Source organism: Moschus berezovskii, chromosome 8, assembly GCF_049115385.1.
Source record: "Moschus berezovskii isolate FMDL1 chromosome 8, NW_MosBer_1.0, whole genome shotgun sequence".
Taxonomy (NCBI): domain Eukaryota; kingdom Metazoa; phylum Chordata; class Mammalia; order Artiodactyla; family Moschidae; genus Moschus; species Moschus berezovskii.
The window spans coordinates 109,172,728-109,188,725 of record NC_142467.1 but is presented as its reverse complement, the minus strand read 5'-3'; the positions used below and the strand labels follow the sequence as shown (position 1 = coordinate 109,188,725).

At 56.0% G+C, this 15,998-nt stretch overlaps 2 protein-coding genes across 10 annotated transcripts; one reads left to right on the top strand and one right to left on the bottom strand.

Annotated features, from left to right (window-relative positions):
* Positions 1 to 110: 110 nt before the first annotated feature.
* Positions 111 to 10,292, bottom strand: GUK1 (guanylate kinase 1). Of its 3 annotated transcripts, none has more exons than XM_055428806.2 (8): positions 10,140 to 10,291; positions 3,129 to 3,242; positions 2,842 to 2,883; positions 2,640 to 2,736; positions 1,332 to 1,470; positions 1,176 to 1,260; positions 556 to 641; positions 111 to 423 (listed from the first exon to the last, which is right to left on the bottom strand). In XM_055428806.2, exons 1-8 carry the CDS (start codon positions 10,198 to 10,200, stop codon positions 388 to 390), a joined length of 660 nt encoding a protein of 219 aa, XP_055284781.1. In that variant the 5' UTR covers positions 10,201 to 10,291; the 3' UTR covers positions 111 to 387. The 3 variants fall into 3 exon arrangements, with proteins under 3 accessions (XP_055284781.1, XP_088695359.1, XP_055284782.2); XM_088839233.1 differs by lacking the exon at positions 10,140 to 10,291 and adding an exon at positions 7,892 to 8,046; XM_055428807.2 differs by lacking the exon at positions 556 to 641 and having other exon boundaries at positions 10,140 to 10,292.
* Positions 10,293 to 10,370: 78 nt separating this feature from the next.
* MRPL55 (mitochondrial ribosomal protein L55) lies at positions 10,371 to 15,780 on the top strand. 7 transcript variants are annotated; one of them, XM_088839235.1, is made up of 5 exons: positions 10,377 to 10,527; positions 10,798 to 10,892; positions 11,225 to 11,310; positions 14,894 to 15,098; positions 15,508 to 15,780. In XM_088839235.1, the coding sequence occupies exons 3-5, from the start codon at positions 11,285 to 11,287 to the stop codon at positions 15,655 to 15,657; spliced, it is 381 nt and encodes a 126-aa protein (XP_088695361.1). In that variant the 5' UTR covers positions 10,377 to 10,527; positions 10,798 to 10,892; positions 11,225 to 11,284; the 3' UTR covers positions 15,658 to 15,780. The 7 variants fall into 7 exon arrangements, with proteins under 7 accessions (XP_055284788.2, XP_055284789.2, XP_088695361.1 ...); XM_088839234.1 differs by having other exon boundaries at positions 11,222 to 11,310; XM_055428813.2 differs by lacking the exon at positions 10,798 to 10,892 and having other exon boundaries at positions 10,371 to 10,527; positions 11,222 to 11,310.
* Positions 15,781 to 15,998: the final 218 nt, after the last annotated feature.

Sequence of the window (15,998 nt, the reverse complement as noted above, 5' to 3'; positions counted from 1 at the left end):
CTCTCTGGGGGTGGCCAGTCAGAGCAGGGCTGTCTGGAGTGGGGACGGGGTGGCTCTGGGATGGTACACTGTGGACCCACCCACCCAGGGCCATGATCCAAGGGCTCAAGGACACTAACCCAGCAGTTCTTTATTTGGATGTTGGCCTGGCTTCCACGAGGAAGGGGCTGACAGGGCATGGTGCGGAGGAAGCCTAGAAATGGACATGGGGCATGGGGGTAGGGGACAAGGTCCTCCGACCACGGTGGGGGCTGAGGGAAGATGGGCAGCGCCCCAATCTCTGGATGCTAGCTGAGGTGAGCGGAGCCACTGCCAGGAGACTCTGGCCCACTGGCATGGGCGCTGGGTCCTAGGCCCCACTTGAGAGGACACAGAGGGTGGGCCTCCTCAGGACTGACCAGTGGCTTGAGCCTTCTTTATTTCCTGCCAGAGAAAAAGAGAGGCTGAGGAAAGGAAGTTCTCGCCCAGGGCCTGGGGCCACCACATCACCTGTCCCAGCCTGCTTCACCCGTTTGCCACACAGATGTCTGAGGCCCCACCGCCACCCCAGCCCACCTCGGAGAGCGCCTCCTTCAGGGCCCAGTAGGCCTTGTCCAGACTGTCGTTGACGATGATCAGGTCAAACAGGCCGGGCTCCTTGCCTGAGGGTGGGGGCAGGGTCAGCAGAAGCTCTGGGAACAGAGCGGGGGTCTGGAGACCCTTCACAGGGACTGCAGGACTGGGTGATGGCTCCACCCCCCTCTGCCCCTTGGTAGGGGGGACTGGTCTCCTGCGGGGTGTGGAGAGGGTCTGGGGAGACAGCGGGGCTGGGTGACGGCTCCACCCCCCTCTGCCCCTTGGTGGGGGGGACTGGTCTCCTGCGGGGTGTGGAGAGGGTCTGGGGAGACAGCGGGGCTGGGTGACGGCTCCACCCCCCTCTGCCCCTTGGTGGGGGGGACTGGTCTCCTGCAGGATGTGGGGAGGGTCTGGGGAGACAGCGGGGCTGGGTGACGGCTCCACCCCCCTCTGCCCCTTGGTGGGGGGGACTGGTCTCCTGCGGGGTGTGGGGAGGGTCTGGGGAGACAGCGGGGCTGGGTGACGGCTCCACCCCCCTCTGCCCCTTGGTGGGGGGGACTGGTCTCCTGCAGGATGTGGGGAGGGTCTGGGGAGACAGCGTGGCGGGCACCCTTGCTCACTGCTCTCCATGTCGGCCCGGGCAGCTGCCAGACGCTTGGCCAGGCTCCCCTCCGTCTCCGTGCCCCGCTGTCGCAGCCGCTGCTCCTGAGACAGAGCACCAGGTCAGAAGGCCCCAGCACGCAGGGCTGCCCCCCGCGCCCCGCCTCGGCCCCCACCAGGACATCCAGCGAGGGCGGCTGCACGAAGATGTAGATGGGCCGCAGGTCGGTCTTCTTGATGTTGCGCACGCCCTGCAGGTCCACGTCCAGCACGCAGATGCGGTTCATGGCCTGCACGGCCCGCACGGCGGCCTTGCTGGGGAGGGAGGGAGGGGAGCCGCTCAGCCATGGGCGCCCCGGGTCCTAGCAGCCCCCGCAGCTCCAGAGAGCCTCAGTGGGACCTCATTCCCCAGTCCCCGCTCTGGGTCTGTCTGGGGGTGCCCACAAGGGCCTGCTCTAACTGGCATCTGCTCCCTCGTTCTGGAAGCACTCCCTGAGCAACGCTTGCATGAGGGGGCCCTCTGCTGGTCCGGGGGTGGTGACAGGGAGTGTGTGTGAGGGAGTGTAGGGAGTGTGTCTGGTAGGGAGCAGCAACCTTCAGACCCCGGCCCAGAGCCTCTCCCTCTCCTGGCACCTTCCTCCAGGCCCCACACCACGCCATCACCTCAACCAGTCCCACCCGCTCATCATGCCTCCAGAAGCGTCTGCATTACCTTCTGGCTCACGTCCCCAGGCTGGTGATGGCAGGCCCCTCCCTATGTCCTGCATGCGGGGGTCCTGCGTGGGGAGGGATGCTCCGGCCCCCACAGCACTACAGGACACACCCTTGGGCTTTCTCACCTCCTGGCTGCCCTTTGAGGGCCTCAGCCCCTCACCTAGGGGCCACCAAGTACCATGCGCTCCTTGCCCGCTGGGGAACCGCCCGTCAGTGGCCCCACCGCTCTGCCCATCTGCACCTGGGGCAGAGGACGATGGGTGCTGGCGGTGCCTGCCTTGCCCAGCCAGGCGACTCAGGGACCAGCTGTGCACAGAGGCAGGCCTGGGCCTGCCTGCCTGAGTCAGGACACTGCTCCTGGGCCTTGTGGGTCAGATGTGAGGAGCCAGCAGAGGCCCTACTCTGGTTGGTTGGTCCCAGGCTACCCTACTGACTGGAGGGGAGGGTCCACACGAAACCTGCAGACCCCTAAGACCCAGGTCCCCTGAGTCCTCCCTGCACACCAGCTCCTCGTCTGGCCTGCTTCCCAGAGCAGCCTGGCCAGGGAGACACAGTGGGGCTGGGCCCGGAGATTTCTGACTCAAGCTCCATCGTGACCTCTAGAGGGCTGAGTCCTGGGCCTCAGGTGCCCAGAAAGCCGGCAGAGAGAACACCCCAACCTGGGGCCCAGCCAAGGGGAGACCTCCAGGGCCTAGACACTCCCTGCCTGGGTCACCCACTCCTGGTCTCTGGGGGAATGAGAGGAAGGGAAGGCCCAAAGCATGGCCCACCTGGTCCCATACAAGTTTCCTGAGAACTCGGCGTGCTCGATGAAGTCTCCGGCAGCAATGTCGCGCTGCATCACCTCCCTGGTCACAAAGTAGTAATCTGCAAGAAGGTGCGGGGGGGGAGACAGGCCTCAGGCACCCCTCTGACGAGTGTCGGGCTGCTCGTGTCTTGTGCTGGAGCACAGGGCCAGCTGGCCAAGCTCACCTTTGCCGTTCTCCTCTCCTGGCCTCGGGTCCCTCGTCGTGTCTAAGAATAAGTACAAGTGACGGCCTTGGGACACCTGGAACCTCATACATCCCACCCCCAGGGCCTGCCCCATGGCCTGGATCCGCCCGTCCGGAGGTGTGGGAAGGAAGGCTACAGGCTAGGGTCGGCAGTGCGGGGGCTCCTGCCCCACTGTGTGGCAGTGGGCGTGGTGCTTCAGGGCACGTTAGCAAGGGTCTCTGTCCCCAGTCTCTTTAGGACCCTCTCCCACGTCCCTGGGGCCTCACGGGACACGCTGAAGCCAAAGATGCTGCCATGTTCCTGCAGAAGTTTCTTCAGTAGGGTGCTCTTCCCAGCCCCCGAGGGTCCGCTCAGGACAACGGGCCTTGGTCCTGACATCCCTGCGGGGAGGTGGGGGGAGAGGCAAGTCTCAGCAGGACCTTGCTCCCTGCTGCATGGAGGTGGATATGCTGCTGCGTATGGCGGTGGCTGCAGTGCCCAAGTGAACTCACCCCAGCAATGAGGCAGGGCCTGAGGCAGACTCACTCAGAGCCATGCTTAAATCCTGCCTCTGCCTCCCTGTGGATGGCAACATATGCACCGACCACAAATGTGTCGCCTCCCCAGTTGTCCACGACTAGCCTACCTCTCAAGGAGCCTTGACTTTGGCTCCTGGGAGGGGCACATCCAGGTCCCAATTCCTGTGTCTCCTGGCACCACACCTCGGAGGTGTCCTTGATCAAGGTTAGTGGAACCCAGGGTCTGTTCTGGGAACTTCCAGAGGGGCTAATCCCAGGGTCCCTGACTCCCCTCTGTGATACCAAGGTCTCATGAAGCCAGCAGGAGAGCAGGGTATCACCCTCCCAGCTCGTAACACAGGGCTCAGACACCTGCCACAGGTGAGAACACCGAGGGCAGGAAGAGTGAAAGAGGTCTGGAGGCATCAGCTTAGCCTGCTCTGTGCCCACTGGACCACCCCGCACCCCTCAGACAGCACCTACCTTCAGAGTAGCCTCTGCGCTCAGCTTGGGGCTGCACTGGATGAGCTGAGAGAGTGGTAATCCTTGCCTGCTCCCCACTGTCTGAGCACTAAATCCCTCCCAGTGCAGCCAGCACCACCTGATCAGCAGAGGCAAACGCTGCTCCTCACCCGAGAGAAGTGCACCTGCCTCCCCAGCCACGTGACAGGATGGGTTGAGGAAGGTTAGGCACACTGGGAGCCTCAGAAGACAGGAATCAAGGCTGGCACTAAGCTAAGGGGCTGGGAGGCTATGCACTGCCCCAGAGGGAGGCAGAGCCCAGAAGCGCGTGTGATGAGCTGGCCTGCCCCTGCAGTGCTCTCTCTGCGTGGAGGTCCCTGAGCAGCAGTGGTGGCCAGCAGTGAGGGCTGGGAGGAACAAGCCACTCTGCGTGGGCAGCTCTCCAGCAGGGCCCCTGGTGGGCACTGCTTTCCTAATCTGCAATGTAGGCCAACCTGGGTAATCTGGCTAAAGCATAGCTATTCTGGGACCATCAGGCTGTATGCAAACGCCCTGAAGAAGGACTTGTGAATCAGACATGACCACCTGCTGAAAAGCGATGGAAGAAATGGATCCAGACAAGCTCATCAATGCTCTGTCATTTCTAAGTGACCAGTTCTTAGCTCCTTTGTTTCGTCCAAGCTTCCTATTAGAATAGTGAAAGTGAAGTTGCTTGGTCGTGTTCGACTCTGCAACCCCACTATAGCCCACCAGGTTCCTCCATCCATGTGGTTTTCCAGGCAAGAATAGTGGAGTGGGTTGCCATTTCCTTTACCACGGGATGCTCCTGATCCAGGGATTGAACCCAGGTCTCCCACATTGCAGGCAGACTCTTTACCATCTGAGCCACCAGGGAAGCCCAATAGTGCATTGTTTTAAAATAGCAGGTCCAATTGACTCACAACTCCTTTCTGCGGTCCTGATTTTCCCACGCAGACACAGTGCCACCATACAAATGCCTGCACACCTGTGTGTCTGACTCCAAGCCCACTGCTCCTGCCTGCCCAAGAGAGGACAGCCCCCTTGCGACCCTAAGGTGCAAGGGTGGGTCTCACTCCTGCCTCACACTGCCCTTCATAAAGGCCCTTCCTTTGCAAAACGAGTGTCCTGTGGGCACCCCAGCTCACCCTCCTGGGTCTGTCCTGACTTTCTAGATGCTGAGTGACCAGGGTGCTGGGCGAGGGGTATCGGAGGGCAGAGGAGATACTGGGGGTCACTGGGTCCCCGAGCAAGGTTGCTGCTTCTAGAAGGGCCCTGGAAAGGGAGTATGGAGGCTGGAGTCTCTCACCCACTGCCTGGCCTCTGGATTGTGCCAAGTCACCACTGCACACATGTCCCTCCCAACCTTGCAGGCAGGGGCAGCTGTGGCTGTTCAGCATCCTAGTCCTCCCAGGCCCTGGCAGCATGCTGGCACCACAGGAATGTGAGTTTCTCCAGGGCAGAGGTAACTCCAAAGCAGACACATGCCAGTTCTCACAAGAGATGGACCAGAAAGCCTCCCTGGGCTTTGCTCGCAGCAGCAAACGCTCCACTCAGTGGATGCAGCTGGCACCTTCTGGACCCAACTTGGGGCACCCACCGCCAGGGAGGGGAGGGCTTGTCGCACCTGCCTATGAATGCTCCCCTCAGGAACACTCTGCTCCTTTCCACACGCCCAATTTGGGCAGGTGCCCCCCACCCTCACATCCCATAGCATGCAACTACAAAGCCGCCAGCAACACCCAGGCTGTGCCTCCAGGCTAGCACACAGGTACTCTAACACACTCCCCTGGCAGTTCCTGCTCTGCTTCCTATGCATGCAGCCATGGCTAGATGTTGTGGTCACAAGCGCTAACATCTGAACGCTGGAAAACTACATACAGGAGACATGTCTTCAATCAGGACCAGTTACTACATGGAAGTCCCGGTGCCTAAAACCCTCACAGGCCACTTTGTGCACAAGCCTTACTCATCGTCTCACCGCGAAACCCTGGCTGCCATCTGGCTTTATATCCCATGTCGGAACTCTGGGGACAGGGACACTGCCCCTGCATCCCACCGAGACCTCCCATCCCCCAGCCCAACCACCACGGGCAGTGAGCAGCAGGCACATATGCACACTCGGGGGACTGGCTGATGGCTGCAACACTCACTGCCCGCGTGGGTCCAAATCATCAATGCACCCTGCCGGCTGCCCCTCATTAGGTATCCTCCCGAGCCTCCACTTGCCCCTCAAGCCCAGGCCCCAGGCCTCTTCAGAGCTGCCATCCATGTGGCTCTTCTGCAGAAGCTACACTGCTGGTGACAGGGGAGAGGGAGCCCACCTAGCGCCACTGCCTCGAGGTGAGTGGGATCTAGCCGGCCAAGCCCATCTGTGCATCTGTGTAGTCTTTCCTCTTGTGGGGTCCCTCCCTGAGGCTGTCTCCTTTACCACAAAGGTTCAAACCACACAGACCACATCAGAATGGCCGAGCCCTGCAGAAGGCACCTGGGGAGCTGCTGAGAGCTGGGCTCCAACCAGTGACCATGGTGACAAGAGCGCTCACGAAAGCCTCCTTTGACAGGGGCACACTCAGTGTGGGACCGAGCTCAAGGCCTCCTGGTCCCAATGAGCAAGGGCCCCAGACCCCGAGACTGATTCTGGCCCCGTCTCCTGGTAGAACCAACTGGCAGTTAGGAATGTTCTACAGCCTCTACTCCTTGACTATTTTACAATTCCGAACTCCAGCTTCCTGGCAAGATAATGGAAATTTTCACAGGGACACCAATAAGGATGAGTGATGCAGTTTCTATAGGAATTGCTGGTACAAGCCTGTGTGTTCTGGAATGCTGTTAGAACCCTTTGCAAGGAGTTCCTCAGGCAATCCTGGAGGGTTTGCCTTGAGAAGCATCCCCTGCTCTCCCTTCAGCTTCCACCTGAGTTCCCGTCCTGTCCCCAGGGCTGGGCATGGCCACGACCTCTCTCCTCTTTGAGAACCTAAGACAAGGTACAACCCTCTGGGGACACAGAGAAGGCAAAGTCAAGCCCCACTGGCACTCTTGTAAAACACTAGACCTGTGCTGATCTGGGTCAGGATGGCTGACCACGCCCCATCCCCCAAACAGGCTGTGTGGGACCGAAGAACTACTCTGGCCGTGGCCTCAGGCGCTCCATGTGTGGGACATATCCTGGCCCAATGACCTTCAGAAACCACTTAGCCTTCAAGAACCTGATTTGAAGTGGGAGAGCCAGCGGTTTCCTTCTTACTTCTTCTCACAGTAGGGTGGGACCATGCCTTGCATGGAGGAAGCTTGGCCCTCTCAGGGAAGAAGCAAGAAGCCACACTGTGGCGAGAAGCACACACTGCAGAGGACTCAGGCCTGTAATGACACTACACAGCTGCATCTGGGTCTCTTTCCATCGAGAAGACTCAAGATTCAGTCTCATGTGAGAGCCTCAGTTCTAGCCCTAAGGGAAGGTAGAGGGAGCATGAGAGGGTCCTGCGTGGGTCCAAATCATCACTGCACCCTGCCGGCTACCCCTTACAGGGTATCCTTCCGAGTCCCCAGGGGGACTCCCCAGGGGGTCCAGGGCATACTAACCATGGAGCAGGAAGAAGCCCGACCCCTTCTGGGTGGAGTAGGTTCACTCTCACAGAAGGGGAACAAAGGATCAGCCAGGGACCAGGGAGAATCAAGGCCCAGCACACACAGGGTCAGAGAGGGCCCTAGAGGAGACCCAGGCCAGGCACACCAAGGGTCAGAGGAGGACCCGGGAGGAAGAGAGGCCTGGCGCCCTGCTCCAGCCGGGGTCAGAGCCCGAGTGCAGGGCCCCAGCGGCTCACCCTCTGGGCCCTCCCTTTCCTCCTTGAGGACTGGGGTCACCTCCTTCCACCCCAGCCACACCGCGATACCTTCCTTCCTGTTCTTCCTCAAATTCTCTGAACATGTTTCTTGAGTTATGCTAAATGCGATGTAAAAGATGGAAACTAACAGTTCAGGTCTTTACAAAAAAAAGTTTGGGTATGGCTGAAGAAAAATGTACAATTTTAGAACTCCCAGAATCTACTTACTACTTAAAGAAACTTCTGATCTCCCCAGTTCCAGACAAAGGTCGGGTCAACGTGCTCTCGGAATCAAAAGGAAAGCCCAGGCAAACTACACAGGTGTGGCACCAACTCAGATTACAAGTGGGCCTGGTGTGTGCAGGCAAGTGTGTGGAATCCTCACAAAAAGAGAACAGAGTGAGAGTCCACGTGGCAGGAAATTCAACTTGTTAATGATCAGACAGGAAGCCACACCCATCCCATATTCCTCTTAGTGGTAAAGGTTTCCCTGGGTCCCTCACAAGTCATATAGGCTTCCCTGGTGGCTCAGACAATTAAGAATCTGCCTGCAATGCAGGAGACCCAAGTTCGATCCCCGGGTGGGGAAGATCCCCTGGAGGAGGAAATGGCAACCCACTTCAAGTATTCTTGCCTGAAGAATTCTATGGACAGAGGAGCCTATTGAACTACAGTCCATGGGGTCACAAAGAGTTACACATGACTGAATGACTAACACACTTCACAAGTCATGGTCTGGGAGGCAAATGGCAGAAAAGCCCACAATTGGGCAGACACGCCACCAAGGGGCGGAGAAGGCAATGGCACCCCACTCCAGTACTCTTGCCTGGAAAATCCCATGGGCGAAGAAGCCTGGTGGGATGCAGTCCATGGGGTTGCTATGAGTCGGACACGACTAAGCAACTTCACTTTCACGCATTGAAGAAGGAAATGGCAACCCACTCCAGTGTTCTTGCCTGGAGAATCCCAGGGACGGGGGAGCCTGGTGGGCTGCCGTCTATGGGGTCGCACAGAATTGGACACAACTGCAGCGACTTAGCAGCAGCAGCCACCAAGGGGCACTCGCATGGGACTCATGCATGAGTGATAGCCATGAAAAGCACATCTTGGTTTCCTCCTCCTGTCCTGGTTGGCCCCATCTCACACTGGCCAACCATCACCTCAGCTTCCACCTCCCCCACCCCTATGCTGCTGCTGCTGCTGCTAAGTCGCTTCAGTCGTGTCCGACTCTGTGCAACCCGACAGTCGGCAGCCCACCAGGCTCCCGTGTCCCTGGGATTCTCCAGGCAAGAGTACTGGAGTGGGTTGCCATTTCCTTCTCCACCCACCCCTATGAAAGGCAGTCAAAACAAGCGAGGTGGCATACCTCACTGCTCCTCCTCAAACAAGCACCTGGGTAAAGGAGGTTTATTCTCCTTCACTGCTTCCAAAAGAATGTCTAAAAAAGCAGATGAGCAGCTCCAGCAACCTAGACTTGCAGTGCTTTATCCCCAACTACCATGGCCATGTCATGTCAGAAAGGCCTGCCACCAACAACCTGCTCCTGTGTGGAAATGCCCAAATCTGCACTGTCCAACAGTGCTAGGTTGTGGGGCTGGCCAAGAAACTGTGGCAGTCCCAGGGGCCCTCCTGTCTGGGAGCCCTTGGAGCAGTCAGCTGTGCCCACCTAAGACCCCGCCCTGGGTTTGCAATCTGCGGTGAGAACCAAACATAGCACCGGAGCTGGATGACCAGGAGGGTTTCCCTTAAGCCTGACGTAGACTACATATTTCTACAGGCCAGGCGAACTAATCGCGACTTTGGTAACTCTGCCGTACCTGGGGCAACCTAAGGGCCTTCAAAACCCTGATCTCCCAGGGTTTTGGGCTCTGCTCTGTGGCCCACCTTGGAGGAGGGAGTCAAGCTGCTTTCCCTCTTTGCCCCTCTGCATCCTGTAGGGTCCACAAGGCGTCCAGCATGAAGTCCTCAGACTGCAGGGGTTTTACAAACTATTTGGAGCTTCCAATGTCAGAATAATTTCCTCTTATATTTTGAGGACTGATACAGGTGAACCAGTTTTTAAATTGTCCAAGTAACAATAATAACTACCATAGGCAATTCTAACACTGAAACACACTGGATAAACGTTCAAAGCGAAGGGAAGCCTCCCTGAATTTAACTCCATTTAAAGACTACCCTATTCTTGTCTCCCTCCGCTTCGCTTATCCTGAAACAGAGCTCTGGGAACCACTGAGGGACGCCGAGGGCAGTTTCGGTGGCTGGCGAAATGACAGAATTCACGAGCACAACCCCACGAGTCCCTGAAGGAGGCCCACGACACCCGCGCTCAGCACGGGCTCCGGTGCGCGCCTCGCACGCGAGTAGCGGCGGTCCCCGCCTCTCCGCCGCGGATTCAGACCGTGACACACGGGCCTGGATCCTCCTGGGGTCTGCGCGCGCCCAGAACTCCGGCCCGCTGTGAGGGACCGCCACTCACCGTCCGAGGGGGCCCGGCCAAGGGCGGCCGCTGCCAGCCCGGCCAGCGGGCGCCGCAGCATGAAGGGCCGCCGTCGCCGCCGCCCGGACGGACCTACGTCACAGCGCCGCGCCGCGCCGGCCTCTCCCCGCCCCCCAGGGGCGTACGTCACCGGCGCGCCAGAGCCGCCTGAGCCGGCGGGCAAGTGAGTCAGAGCTGCGCCGGCCTCGGCGTACGGAAGGCCGTACGTCAGCGCCGTAAGACCCTGCGCCCGCGGATGACGTCGGGGCGAAGCCCCACGAGGAGTGAAAGCTGAGTTAACCTTGACTGTGCACTCACCCCTGGCCAGTCCCGCACCCGTTGGCCTGTGGCGGCCTAGCCGCTGGTCCTCGAGGCCGCTCCGGAGCCGGTGAGGGTGGCAAGTTGGTACCGGAAAGGCGCCGCGTCGCCCGGGCGTGGAGGGCTTCCTTCAAGGGAGGGTCCGGGCCCTGCCGCTAGCCGCCCTTGAGTATATCACTTGGGAGGTTTATAGCATTGCGCTTTCCTGTTGAGTCATCTCCTAAGGCGGAAGGAGGCCTGCGGGGACTCTCGACAGGGAGGGCTCTTTTCCTGGGGTCTTAATGTTTGAGACATCAGGTATTCGACATTTGAAGTAACTGGTTTATCACTGCGGAAACAGCTTTCCTGGGAGTCAGGGCTTCGTAAGCCGCGGCTGCTCTTTGGTAATCCTTACCTCCCTGGATTTTGTGAGAATGAAATGACCTTGGAAAACAGGTATGAGCTAGTCGTCACCGTTTACGTTGCATTTCATCCTCAGAGTGACTTGTCTGACTCAGTAACCTACCAGAATGGGCCCAGACCCTGCTGCAGTTTACTGAGTCAAACTTTTTGGGAATAGAACTGAGGCATCTGCAGATCAGAGACGTTCCACAGGTAATTCTAATGCCAGGTGAGGGCTGAAAGCCTCATAGATGGTTTGGGAAACACTTGCTCTGACCTGGTAAAGTCTGTCTGAGATGGCTTTGTTCCTGCCTGGGATTTGTTGAGAACTAATTAGGTGGAAAATCCTCTCTTTTAAAAAGATCTTTTATTTCCTTGCCTAGCAGTTGCACACTGGTCCAGTGAATGACCCTAGGCCTTCACGTGCTGCAGGGGCTCTCAGGAGGATGGCGCCAAAGGGGAGCCTGCTTCGGTAAGCATGGACTTCCAGGCCCTTTGGGACTCCTGTAATGGGGCCACCTGAAGAATCCTGACTCAACAGCCTTAGGCTTTGCAGCCTTAGTAGAGTCTCCAGAGCCAGCGTGTTTCATCTGGAGAAATACATACAAGTACATATATGTGGGGGTTTCCCTGGTGGCTCAGTCAGTAAAGAATCTGCCTGCAGTGCAGGAGACCCAGGTTTGATTGCTGGGTTGGGAAGAGCCCCTGGAGAAGGAAATGGCAATGGGTTCCAGTATTCTTGCCTGGGAAATCCCATGGACAGAGGAGTCTGACTGGCTATAGTCCCTGGGGTGGCAAGAGTTGGACTTACCGACTAAATCACCACCACCACATATGTATGGACACCTTAACAGTGTTGAAGGAGGAATGGAAGTGACTTGTGAGTACCTGGCACCAAACAGATGCGGTGGTGACCACTGCCCTATTCAGAACCTGGAGGCCACCCCTGGAGAAGACCATGGCCTTCCTGCTCTTCCCATCAGAACTGCCTCCCCATCTGCATTTTCCTCTATTCCCCTGATCTCCCCAAATGAGTGCTGATGGAGGAGAGAATGAATTCAGGTTTTAAATTGTTTCTGTGGAACCTAGGAAGAGGGATATAGCACCTTAGCTGTGGGTTAGTATGAAGATGGGGAAGGGACTTGGTTGCAACATTTCCAGGAGGGCCCTTGTGCTGGAAAAGGTTCATGTTGAAACTGCAGCTACTGTTATAGTGGGAAAGCATTCACTCTTTCCCCTCAAGGGTTGGTTCCTGTCCCTTCCAGGAGCCTCCTGAATCACCAACCCCAGATTGTCTGGAGTGGCTGTGCCCTGAGCTCCATGGTGTTACTTAGGTACAGTTCAGTTCAGTTGCTCAGTCGTGTCCGACTCTTTGCAACCCCATGAATCACAGCACACCAGGCCTCCCTGTCCATCACCAGCTCCTGGAGTTCACTCAAACTCATGTCCATCAAGTCGGTGATGCCATCCAGCCATCTCATTCTCTGTTGTCCCCTTCTCCTCCTGCCCCCAATCCCTCCAAGCATCAGAGTCTTTTCCAGTGAGTCAACTCGTCGCATGAGGTGGCCAAAGTATTGGAGTTTCAGCTTTAGCATCAGTCCTTCCAATGAACACCCAGGACTGATCTCCTTTAGAATGGACTGGTTGGATCTCCTTGCAGTCCAAGGGACTCTCAAGAGCCTTGTCCAACACCACAGTTCAAAAGCATCAATTCTTCGGTGTTCAGCTTTCTTCACAGTCCAACTCTTACATCCATACATGACCACTGGAAAAACCATAGCCTTGACTAGATGGACCTTTGTTGGCAAAGTAATGTCTCTGCTTTTTAATATGCTGTCTAGGTTGGTCATAACTTTCCTTCTAAGGAGTAAGTGTCTTTTAATTTCATGGCTGCAGTCAGCATCCACAGTGATTTTGGAGCCCAAGAAAATAAAGTCTGCCACTGTTTCCACTCTTTCCCCATCTATTTCCCATGATGTGATGGGACCAGATACCATGATCTTAGTTTTCTGAATGTTGAGCTTTAAGCCAACTTTTTCACTCTCCTCTTTCACTTTCATCAAGAGGCTTTTTAGGTCCTCTTCACTTTCTGCCATAAGGGTGGTGTCATCTGCATATCTGAGGTTATTGATATTTCTCCCAGCAATCTTGATTCCAGCTTGTGCTTCTTCCAGCCCAGTGTTCCTCATGATGTACTCTGCATATTAGTTGAATAAGCATGGTGACAATATACAGCCTTGATGTACTCCTTTTCCTATTTGGAACCAATCTGTTGTTCCATGTCCAGTTCTAACTGTTGCTTCCTGACCTGCATACAGGTTTCTCCAGAGGCAGGTCAGGTGGTCTGGTATTCCCATCTCTTTCAGAATTTTCCACAGTTTATTGTGATCCACACAGTGTAAGGCTTTGGCATAGTCAATAAAGCAGAAATAGATGTTTTCCAGTGAGTCAACTCGTCGCATGAGGTGGTCAGTGGCTGGGGTGCTAAACTCTCTTGCTTTTTCCATGATCCATGGAAAAAAATGTTGGCAATTTGATCTCTGCTTCCTCTGCCTTTTCTAAAACCAGCTTGAACATCTGGAAGTTCACAATTCACATATTGCTGAAGGCTGGCTTGGAGAATTTTGAGCATGACTTTACTAGCATGTGAGATGAGTGCAATTGTGCGGTAGTTTGAGCATTCTTTGGCATTGCCTTTCTTTGGGATTGGAATGAAAACTGACCTTTTCCAGGCCTGTGACCACTGCTGAGGTTTCCAAATTTGCTGGCATATTGAGTGCAGCACTTTCACAGTATCATCTCTCAGGATTTGAAATAGCTCCACTGGAATTCCATCACCTCCACTAGCTTTGTTCGTAGTGATGCTTTCTAAGGCTTAGGTACAGGCCCTGCCCAACTCACTGTGAGTTCCTCCGGTGCTGGAGTTCACCCACTTCTTTCTCCTGTCTTGCACTTCTGGAGGATTTTGCCAAAATTTACTGAGCACTCAGCTAGGGAGGCTCTGGGACTTCATAGCAAGTAAGATGCAGTTCTCTTACCCCAGGCCATCAGCTCAGTGGAAGAAATGGGCCATCAGTCTGAGGTGTCAGCTGGAAATTGCACTGGGGTGGCAGGAACCACAACCAAAGCAGAGGCTGCCATACTGTGACTGTGCATGGCCTGTGGCTGCTTTGTGGAGAGAGAAGTCCTGAAAGTCTGGTGGGAGCTACTAAATTGATGTGAATATCAGGAAACAGATGGATTGAGGCACAGTCTGCAGTTCGGAATTCAAGTTTGTATGAAAGCAGGCTGGAAGGGACTCTGTGTGTGGAGGCAGGTGTCACAGGGCAAGGTTAGGACAGGGAAATCCAGGTCCTGAGTGGATGAGACAAATGTGGCCTCACGTAGCTGGGTTGAGTGGGGTGTGAATAGGCCCCATTCTGTCACCTTAGAGCATGCGCTCTGCTGCGTGCAGAAGAGCTGTGGGCCCATCACACTCAGAAGCCAAGTGGACCAGGTGTCTCAGTCAATTTGGGCTGACATAGCAGAACACCACAGAGAGGCAGCTTATGAAAACTGGAAGTCTGAGATTAGGGTGCCAGCAGGGTTCTGGTGAATCAGGTTCCTGGTTCAGAGATGGCTGCCTTGTGGTGGTGTCTTCATATGGTGGAGAGAGTTAGCTCTCTGGTCTCTTCTTATAAGGGCACCAGTCATACTGTGGGGACCCCCACCATCATCTAGCCCTAATCACCATCCAGAGGTTCCCCCTCCTGACACCATCTCACTAGGGTTAGGGCTTCAATGTGTGAATGGGGACGGGGTGGACTCAAATGGACAGTTCACAGCACCAGGTTTGCAGTCCCCTGGAAGCCAGCTTCCCATTCAGTGCTATAGTTCAGCACCCTAGCCATGGGGTCAGACCTCACCAGAGACCCACCAGGGTTCTGGATGTGGAGTGGAGCTGCTCTGACCACATCCTGCCCTGGTGCGCGTTGCTGTGTGCCCCCACAGGAGCTGGGCTGTGTGGCCACTCTAGTCCTGGCACCAGCCACTGACCAGCACATGTGTGTCTGCAGCCTGCTCTGGCAGCATGTGATGACAAGGGCTGCCCCTGGGAGCTGCCGCCACCTGTATATGTCCTCTTGGCGGGCTGACTGCAACAGAGCCTCGCTCACTCGAGTGCACCGGCAGACCTACGCACGCCTCTACCCTGTTCTGCTGGTCAAGCAGGATGGTTCCACCATCCACATCCGCTACCCAGAACCTCGTCGGATGCTCACAGTAAGCTTCCTTCCCCGACACTCCCTAGAATCAGGTCCTGGAGGACCTAGCCTTTAGAAAATACTCCTCCAGGAGCTCGTGAGCTTAGAACCCACCATCAATGGACTGGGAGGGGAGTGAGTCATGGGTCAGAATTTTTGGTTGAGGAGAGGGAAGAAGGTGACCTGGAGTGCACTCCACAGACCAAGGTAAGAAAGCAGTGAGCTGTATGGTTGAAAAAATGGCAAGTCGGAAAACAAGCAGAAAAAGTTAAAAAAAAAAATGACAGTTTTGAAGCGAGAAAAAACCCACAGAACACATAAAACCTAAACTATGTGGTAGATGATAACAGGGTGAAGTGGAGACCCTGGAGAACGTCCTGGAACCCTTCACCTAAGCCATGTATGTACACACCCCTTGCTCCCCACAGATGCCTGTGGACCTGGACTCCTTGTCCCCAGAGGAGAGGCGTGCACGATTCCGAAAGCGAGAGGGCCAGCTCAAAAAGAAGGAGGAGGAGCCGGAGCTTGGTGATGACTTTGATGTGGAGCAGTACAAGCAGTTTTGGACCAAAAAGTGATGGTGCCTGGAAGCTGCTGTGTCCTAGGGAATGCTGTGAAGCAGGGAGGGGCACGTGTCTTTAAATCATGAGTTGATGAAGCTGTATCTTGTGAAAAGGTCAATACAAAGGACATTCAAATAACACTCTTGACACTTTGTTGTAAATCCCTCAGAAAACATCTGTTCACCCTACTGATTGAATTCAGGGGTTGGCTAGTCGAGTGGAACCCCTCCACTTACTAGAATTGTTATCATTGAGTCTAATCTGGTCTGCTGTGATGATAAACAGAACGCACTTGCCCAACAACTAGCTCAGTTTAGTTCGGATACCTACCTATCAGGAGTGACTGCCAACACCTT

What these genes read in the sequence shown, in the direction of transcription:
- GUK1 (XM_055428806.2), bottom strand. Translation starts at nt 10,200, where the DNA reads ATGCTGCGGCGCCCGCTGGCCGGGCTGGCAGCGGCCGCCCTTGGCCGG. An exon ending in CTTTGGCTTCAGCGTGTCCC is followed by an intron (nt 2,884 to 3,128) that starts GTGAGGCCCCAG and finishes ACTTATTCTTAG; the next exon opens with ACACGACGAGGGACCCGAGG. An exon ending in TGAAGGAGGCGCTCTCCGAG is followed by an intron (nt 424 to 555) that starts GTGGGCTGGGGT and finishes TTTCTCTGGCAG; the next exon opens with GAAATAAAGAAGGCTCAAGC.
- MRPL55 (XM_055428813.2), top strand. Translation starts at nt 11,285, where the DNA reads ATGGCGCCAAAGGGGAGCCTGCTTCG. An exon ending in CCAAAGGGGAGCCTGCTTCG is followed by an intron (nt 11,311 to 14,893) that starts GTAAGCATGGAC and finishes GTGTGTCTGCAG; the next exon opens with CCTGCTCTGGCAGCATGTGA. An exon ending in AACCTCGTCGGATGCTCACA is followed by an intron (nt 15,099 to 15,507) that starts GTAAGCTTCCTT and finishes TGCTCCCCACAG; the next exon opens with ATGCCTGTGGACCTGGACTC.